This window comes from Strongylocentrotus purpuratus, unplaced genomic scaffold (genome assembly GCF_000002235.5).
Source record: "Strongylocentrotus purpuratus isolate Spur 01 unplaced genomic scaffold, Spur_5.0 spur5_scaffold_6, whole genome shotgun sequence".
NCBI classification, from domain to species: Eukaryota; Metazoa; Echinodermata; class Echinoidea; order Camarodonta; family Strongylocentrotidae; genus Strongylocentrotus; species Strongylocentrotus purpuratus.
This window is the reverse complement of record NW_022145612.1, coordinates 42563429-42572845: the sequence shown is the minus strand read 5'-3', so window position 1 is coordinate 42572845 and position 9417 is coordinate 42563429. Positions and strand designations below refer to the sequence as shown.

The window sequence follows — 9417 nt, the reverse complement described above, 5'->3', positions numbered from 1 at the left end:
ATCATAATGATAATAGTAATTTTACTACCAATAAAGATGGTAATTGAAAAGACTTATTTCCTATGTTGTTGTTTGTTGTTTTGTGTGTATGTTGTTCTTGCTGCTTGTTTGTTTTTGTTGTTTTCCTGTCGAATTTTTGCGTCGTGTATTTAACAAAAAAAGCCTTATTGAAGTCATCATGAAGATAAAGAACTATATAATACGGAACCCTTGTAATAAATTAATATTTTGGGGTAATGAAAAGTTCTAATATCGAAATAAAAATTGTTTCTCCTTCTATAGTTAGTCGTGTTTTTCGAGAAAATATTATGTCCTTGTGTGTTACTATATATTTCGTTATAGCTCTGTGAAGAATACGGTACTTTTCGCAAGAATTAGCTTGCATCACTGTATGTGTACATCATCTGTTAAAGGGGTTGAAAAGAAAAGAGGACCTTCCTCAGTTACAGGATGAAGGCCCTTAACATGCACAATTTTTAGGTGGTCTGTTGTCAACAGACCACCTATTGTTTTCGTCAGAATTTTCTTTCTTTATTTATTTATTTATTTATTTATTATTCTTTATTTTTATTTCTTCCCGTTTTTTGTTTATCGATTAACTCAAGATCGGTTGTGTTAATTTCTTTCAATTTTGACACAGTCATAGGTCATTGTCATGATACGTGACAGGAACATTTTCAAGGTCATCAGGTCATCGTGACGTCATCCAGGCGCCATTTTGTGAAATCACGTTATCCATCATATCTTCGTGATGCATAAGCAAAGGTCATTCATATTCATATCACATATACTTCAGGTCAAGGGTCAACAGGTCATGTCATCAAAGGTCACATAAAGGTCACGACGCGCACGTACGCGTGCGTCAAAATTTACAAATGCTCAAAATCACTTAACTATTAAAGGAGAGTACGAATCAGGTCATTTTAAGCATTTCAAAATTTTCCGTCCGTAAGTGTCCCCGCGCGCGTTGCGCGCGCTCATAGCGCGCGGAAAAGGTCAAATTCAAAATTTTTACATGATATAGATTCCTCTTACCGTAAATGACAATTTACATTTTTTTTCAGTCACCCTTGACCTTTCATAAGGCCGTGAGCGCGCGTCAAAGTTCAAAATCCGCGCGTGCTGCTATGGGCAATATAATGCAAATTTGATGAAAAACATGCCATTTTAAAAATCATAATAGCTCTTCAGATAGTCCATTGACCCCAACTTTTATATCATGGTTAGAAAAAGCATGAGTTGGAGATATGATTTCATGTCTCATTTGACCCTCAATTGACTCATGACGTCATCATAATGGCCTCCGAACTCAAAATTTCAATTTGCATATTATGACGTCATCATATTTTTGGAAAATTGATTGTATCTTTGTAAATATTGATTAATTTTCTTCCAAATTTTGATATGTTCTACCTGAGAATATTGTCTACAAATGCAGTCACCACGATATTTCATTTTGACAAGGGCATCATGGCGTATTTTCGCGATTAAAGGAGGCATGTCAATTTTTCACATTTTGCGTGTATTCTCTATGGGACATGACTTTTTCTGAAAACTGGATTCTACATTCTCGTCTGTCGCGAGCAATATCTCTGTCGTTTTATCTTTGTTTACGCTGAGCTTTGAGTATGTTGTAGCTGAGACAATAAGCTATCACAAGTGTGCCATTTATTTCTCGATTAGATGACGGGATCATGCTCATATTTCACTTGCAAAGTGGGATTTGAGAATTTCATTTTCCGTTTACGTGTATTCTCTATAGGAAATGTTTTGGTATATCGGTAACGCGCTTGACTTCCGACCTCGAGGTCCCTGGTTCGAGTCCGGGCGTCTCCAACAATTTTTTTTTTTTTTTTTTTCTTTTTTGACTTTTCAATGATCATGAAAATTGAAAACAGACCACCTAATTCGTCACCATGACGAATTCAATTTCTAGTATTTTAATTGAATTTGTACAAAAACACAATTCAATTAAAATAAATTTGTGACCACTCTTTTGTGTGCACGATTACTCAAAATTGAACCGTCCAATTTCTTTCAAATTTAACACAGTCATAGGTCATCTTCTTAAGACGTGACAGGAACATTTTCAAGTTCATCAATATATCGTGACGTCATCCAGGCGCCATTTTGTGAAGTGCTCTGAGAATCAACTCATGATCATATCTTCATAACCGTAAATTATTTCTCATTCATATTTATAACGATTATGGTCAATATCCGTCCGGTCAACTTAAGGTCAATTAACGCGCGCGTACGCGTCCGTCCGCGCGTCGGTGCGCGCAAAAAAAAAAAATGCTCATAATCACTTTTTGATCAAATTAGAGTACGTTTTAGGCCATTTCAAGCATTTCGAGAATTTTGCGTGCGCACACCTTTCCGCACGCAAAAATTTGCGCGCACGTTCTTGTTCGTAATGGTCGAACGCAACCTTAAATAGTCATTTTTTGTCTATCATAGTATTTCCCATTTTTTTTCTCGATCAATTCGATACCATGTTTATCTCTTTATGACCATTAATACGGAAATGAGCGTCCGTTTAAGGTAAATGTCTGTGCGTGCGAGCTCTTGTAATACATAGCATATATGGTCAAAAACATGCCTATACAAAATACATTATAGCTCTTTAGGATGCAAGTTGACCCCACAATTTTTTGCGTGTCAAACTAGTGAGAAATAATCGAGCCAGTTGTAAATAACATCGCGCACCAGCTGCTGGTGACAATGACAATGTAATGCGCACCATGCACGAACTCTATTGTGACGTCACAATCAGACCCTTTGCACACTATTTGCAGTGTATCGAAATTTCGTCAAGCACTGGATGCACAGTGCTTGTTTGACGATGTTTTTGCAACTTCTAATGCTAGGAAATCCTGTGGAGTGTAGGCTACATAATTTATAAGATAGTAATTTATAATTGATAAGATAGTATAAGATAGTAAGAGTTTCTTGTTTGCTCTAGATATCTGATGTGGTTAATAATAGTAATATTTACTGGCTAATTCAGGGCAATACGACTTGCCATATATCATCCTCACCTTAGGTTCAGGCGATATACGTCATATTGCCCAGAAGGCAGTCAATATTACTTAATTATGCATCATCATAATTGCTCAATATTTCGTTCATCAGTTCAGCTCATCAGTTTAGTTCAGTTCATCAGTTCATCCGTTTAGCTCATCAATTCAGTTCACTTTTACATCAGTTCAATTTATCAGTTCATGAGTTTATCAGTACTTCATTCATCAATTCATATATTAATACAATAAATACATCATTTTACATTAACATAATTTCATGGGGTAATTAAATTGAAGATGAGCATGATCATAAGAATTGAAGACAGACCACCTAATTCGTCCCCATGACGAATTAAATTTCTAGTGTTTAATTTATTTTCATCAGCTTAACAATTGAAATGTATATACGGTATAATTGTATTAATATTTATCGTAAATACAATATATAATCTGATATAATCCTCCCTCTCTCTCACATGGTGCACCCGCAAGCCTACTGTATAATCTGATTTTGTTTTCCATTGCGTTTATCAATATATCCATTGCCCCAGCATTCAATATCTTTCTTTCTAGACATTCCTAGAAACTTGTCTCTGAAGATAATATCAAAAAGTAACGTAAATTTTCTTCCTATTAACCTTACAAAACATTTTATTCCGTACGGAAACATTCAATATGAAATTATAGACATGCAGTAGACAATCAACTTAGGACATACCAGTTCAGAAATAGCGTAATGGTAAACAGTTGAACTGAAAACAAACAAATATCTCTATAGGCCTATTTCTGTTTCTGTTTTTCAAGAACAACTATCCGAATGAAGTGTTATTTATATTGGTTTTAAATTCAAGCGACTATTTCAAATGTATCAAGGTTGTTTTATAGACGTATTATGTACTAAGTACTTACCTTGATTTCGACTAATGTCGTATTCTTCAAAAATGTTGCCTTCTCATGGTCTGCATTTGACAAGGTCTCCTCCATTTTTACAATGGTCGTCACCCTAAAGTGAAATTCTTTCTCATTTCATTTCATAAATTATAGCAGTTCATTCAAAACTGTTTCCAAATATCTCCTCAGTGAGACTCTGTATATTCCATTTAAAATCTCAGTGGAAAGAAGAACACGACAAAACGACAGAATCACTTTTTTTCTAACGAGGTTTCATTTAAACAGAGCCAGAGTCGCGGCGTTGTATTAATGCGCTAAGTGATGTACCTACAAGTTGATGCCAATTCAGCTTAGTTTTGTTTAATCGCAAATGAGTAGCTGTCATGATTAGTGATAAAAGATCCAGCCAGAAATCCAATATCGCCGTAGAAACGGATAACCCTAAACAAGCGATGCAGATACCTAGCAAGCTAGCAATGCGCCAAACACAAATCCGTTACACAGTTAATGGGTATTATCACCTAAAAACACCTGCAGGTTTTTTTTTACTCGAACGTACGCATACGGCTCCTTGATTGGCGTAAATTTACAATTGGTGAAAGTGCACTTTATCCTCCCGTTTATATGGGACATGCTATCAACGAGTCAACATGAAATTGTTGAGTTTAACGATTTTGATTCGCCCCAAGGAAAAGCTAATCCAAAAGAGACATGCATGTATATGTGTATGGATGGGAAGGCACCATATGTTTCATGTTGACCCAAAATATACAAGGGCAGTGAAAGTGAGAACTAATAAACTGAAATGAAATGAACTGTTGAAGCTGAAATAGGTTTGGTTTGTAAGATTCTGTTTTACATCAGAACATACACGGGAGTTTACACACAATATTATAGGATTAAAAGACAAGTATTACTCGACCCACAAGTCAAGCCTGTCCAGTCTTCACTTTCATCTTCTTTACAATACAAATTACGAGATATATCTTTAAAAAATTATGTATGACTCGATAGCTTATTCCATTCCATCCTAGCAACTCCCATTTTTAAATCTTCATTTGAAATCTTTTTAGTCACTTTCGTGCGTTATTTTCATTCTAGTAGGCAGAAGTACAATATTTTCGCCCGACATCTTGAAATAGTTGTATGATATATCAAAATATATATTTATATTGATGCGAGCCACGCCCTCACCCCCCCCCCCCCCACCCCCACTTTCCTCATTCATAAAAGACAGGTCGGGGAAATATTAATCGAAAAGAAAGTTTAATTCATGAGTTTCAAACTATTTTACTCCTAATATATACTTTGGTTATGATTTATTGCATTAAAGCAGTCTCCCTATCATAAAATAGAACAAGGTTTCTATTTATTTATTACTTCATCTATGTTTAAAGATATAAAAAGCAATAACTTACGTTAACATATATTGCAAGGTCATAACACATGAGCGTTGCCATGTCAATAGAGACTCACTCCAGTATTTTAAGCGATACGAAGTGATGAAGCACCCACTCCGTGCCTTCCAATCCAACTTCCTCGCACCGAGAGTCGGTTGTGACTGGTTGTCATGGTGACGCCGGACTGAAGCAGGTGTCGAACTTCCCAGATGATGTTGGAGTGTACTAGGCAACGGAAGCAACATTGATGACGGTAGGCACGGGGCAGACGCTTGACATCGATTATTGGGGGTTGCAAGGGGACAATCCTGAACAGCTAGGGGCATAGTTGGGGGATGGAACGCCCCCTTTCCTGTTAGTATGGCCAATTTTTTTTATATTAGAGGCGACCCGGGCGTCTACAAATTGAACGGTGATCACAGCCTCACAGTTGCCGATAGAATATCAAATGTATCGAATAAGATATCTGTAAATATCCATATTGGGCGGTGAAAACTGCCTCACTTGGCAATTTATAATGTTGTAGTTTGTACTCCTTGCATGTTCGTTTTTGTTTGTATATTAGCTTATATAAATGTAAGCAGTGTAAGTAAAATACATGCTATAAGGACCTGGTCCCCGTTTTCCCTTCTTTGAAAAATATATTTGAACTAGACAGCAAACTTAATTCGACATCCCATCCACCCTTCGAATAAAAATCTTCCAGCGACGCCATCACATTGCTTATATGTAATTCATCATCATTGTAATTGATCTGATGACTACTATTTGAATTATAAATGGTGATTTTTTTGTTGTTGGGTTATAATCCTGTATAAAAAGGAAATCATATTGCCCGTGTGATTTAGGTGCGATGAATAAATTTACAACCGTCAACTCTTAGTGTCGGCTACAAAAGCATAGTGCATCTAATAGAGTTTGAGAAAGCGATTTTGTGACCTCATTTCATTAATGTGTCATTGAAATTGAAATCAACACAGGTCAATACTATGTAATGAATGAACAAAAACATTTTTTTATAGACACTACAAAGCTATCCGTCATAAAAGTAAAGTAATGTACAAGATTCACGAAAACGACACGTTAATCATGATACAAAGGTATAGTATCCGTAAATGTTTCAGTTGCTATGCAATAAAATTTTATTTCCATGCTCATGACAACCTCACGACAAATGTTTAATGTACATAATATATAAAAACTCTTTATAAATTTTTATCAACAGAATATAGTAAAAACGTTCTTTGAAAAACAGACAACATGATAACATATATTTCTATACAAATAACGCACCCCGGTATGTTTACTTCGAGAGGTCAATACACTCCATGACAACAACAACAGCAAATTGCTGAGATTAAATACATCATCGCAGTATGTAATCAACAAACGGCTATTTAAAAAAAAAAAAAACGCTTTGTGTCTGATTGTATTTGGATCGTAACTGTAGCTTCATACTTTCGGAGGAAAAAGTTTGTTGATTATTTTTTTTCAATAAAAATGTAAATCGTCACAGTAGAGGAATATTGAAATATAGAAAGTTTACTGTTTTTACTGCTGATAGTGTTTTCAAATATATTTACAAGATGACACATTTTCAAAACAATAATCCACGTATGAAAGCGACAGTTCGAGGGCATTATGAACTAAAAATGAATCCTGATCAAATATATTTAGGCTTCATGAATTGTAAATAAACATACATGCCTCCCTATATGTTTCAGCTATAATTCTGTTTATATTAACTGCATTTAATTGAAAAACTATATGAAGTGCAAACTTCTATCACGTGTTTTAAGTGTGTCTGGAATCAAGCACCAGTGTTTCTGACTGAATTACCGGACAGTGAAAAATAAATCATAGTAAAACATCAATGTAACATTATGTTACCCCAATCAGTCTAAAACACAACATCAATCTTTTTTTAATTACTGCACATAAAGCTGTAAAATCTACTATCCAATGGTTTTAACAACATACCAATTACTGGTATGCACAACTTCAACAAAAGCTTAAACATGTTCCCTACTGCTTGAGTTGATGCTAATAGCTAAGAAACAAAGTAATTTCTTTCTTAAGTTATGTTTTATATATAGGTGGAGAATATTTTTTAGATGGGAGCTATTGAATTGATATCTCTCAAAATAAACTTATATTCTCATTCATTCATGTCATCTCAAAAATAGTTTAACTTTTGGCTATTCTAGCATAAACATGATGAAATACAAATACCGGTAAAGCAGGTATCACACATTAAACTATCCGTTTCTTGCTTCTCGACATGTGAAGGTCCTGACATATCTCCAAATACATGTGTACATTAATTCTAAAAATTAATTAAAATCAAAAGTGTACTAGTCGGTTCAAAGGTTTCACACACAACATACATTAGATAAATAATTTTAGTGATATAATTCAAAATATCAATTTATCTACACCTACAGTTTTATATTACATATTAGAAAACATTTTGCTTTAATTCTTTCAATTCAATAATAAAGGTAAAACAAAATACTGGCATGACATTATTTCAGAGGTCTTAAATTCTAGGTAAAGATCACACATTAGTATGAAAAATACACTTTGCCAATATATAATAACAAAATACAGTCACAGTCAAGAACCAAAAGATAAATGATGACCACTGAATTCTTAATATCAATCAATACAGTAACTTAAAAACTACAGTTTTCTGATTTGAGGCGTAATGCTGTAAGTATCTTCTGCTTTTTTCTTTTTTTACTAAGGGGAGTGTTATGAAAACATGTTTTTTTAATAAAATTTACAAAACAAAACTGTTACCATAAACTGAGTGGCTCAAATTTGATGTTATAAAAAAAAGAATTATTCACATAAAAAGTGGCACTAGTATTGGCAAGATTATCTTTTTTGAAACCCAGAAAGACTCTTTCATCTAAACCGAAATTTACCTGTAGGGTCTTTGCTTACCTTTATCTTACACTTAATATTCTTAGCACTCATGTAAAAACGGCACCAATGAGATTTGTGAGGAACACAGAGGTAATTCTGAAATGCTATGAGGTGATGGGTCAACTGATACCTTGAACCACAATGAAGTTATATGAATGCAGAATAGAGAGACGGTACCATGTGGCTAGGCAACTACAAGATAGTGGCATATAACGGTACATGTATTTACTAGAAAAATCTGTATCGCACCATTAAAGCTATCTGCAGTGGTGTTGACATGACTTCTGGTACTTAAATTTTCAAACTTTCACTGCATAACACTGATTATAGCCTCATTTGCATAGCGCTTAATAGTACATTACTAATTGTAATTATTATAACCCGGTCATTGAAATCAATTTCTAATCCTCACATTATACTGCACACGTTACGCACCCTGGGTAGTATATTGGCCATGCGCCATTTTACTAGCGCACACATGCCAATTCAACCCAATTAACGTTCGCATCCTACAGGGTACCCGTTTAACACCTGGGTGGAGAGTGACAAAATGTTGATTAATGTCTTGCCAATGGACATTAGTGCTGTGGTGGGACTCAAACCGCCAACCATGTGATCCACAGTCCATCGACATATCCACTAGGCCACAACACCTCTACAAATGCTGATACAAATGCTGATACAAATGCTGAATTACCATCACCTTTATATGCAAACACTTCATGCATATTCCCATCAACTATGCTTTTGAATGGTGCGGTACTGGAAGAATACATCTTTATTCAGGAGGAATTTACGATGCTTAATTCATTAATTATTTCAAGTTTCACCTTCTGTCACTGGATTTTACTCATCTCTGCTTAGTACCAAGATACATATAAAATTTTCTTTACCATTCTATTCTTTCTTACTGTTATGTTGTTTGGGAAATATGTACCTTCAAAATATTCCACAAACACCTTTTAATGTAAAATACCGAGAACCTTGCAATTGTCTATGAGCACATCATACATCTTAATATTCAAGATGCAGTCTTGAAAGTATCTCCCAAGAATCTAATAACATAAACCTGTTCACCTAATTCAGTTTTTTTAGAATTACCAACTGTGAATTCTTTGTATTACAGAGAGATTTCTGCTATATATTTCAGCCTTTCATAAAGAAAAAAAACA

The 9417-nt window shown here is 34.7% G+C and overlaps 1 protein-coding gene across 1 annotated transcript in view; it reads right to left on the bottom strand.

Moving 5' to 3' along the window:
- The window catches only part of LOC752605, a 43614-nt gene extending 39607 nt beyond the window's left edge, over window positions 1-4007 (bottom strand). The window contains exon 1 of the mRNA XM_031000012.1: window positions 3933-4007. Coding sequence (XP_030855872.1) covers window positions 3933-4007 — 75 coding nt within the window. The remainder of the gene's footprint in view (window positions 1-3932) is intronic.
- Between the last annotated feature and the right edge of the window lie 5410 nt (window positions 4008-9417).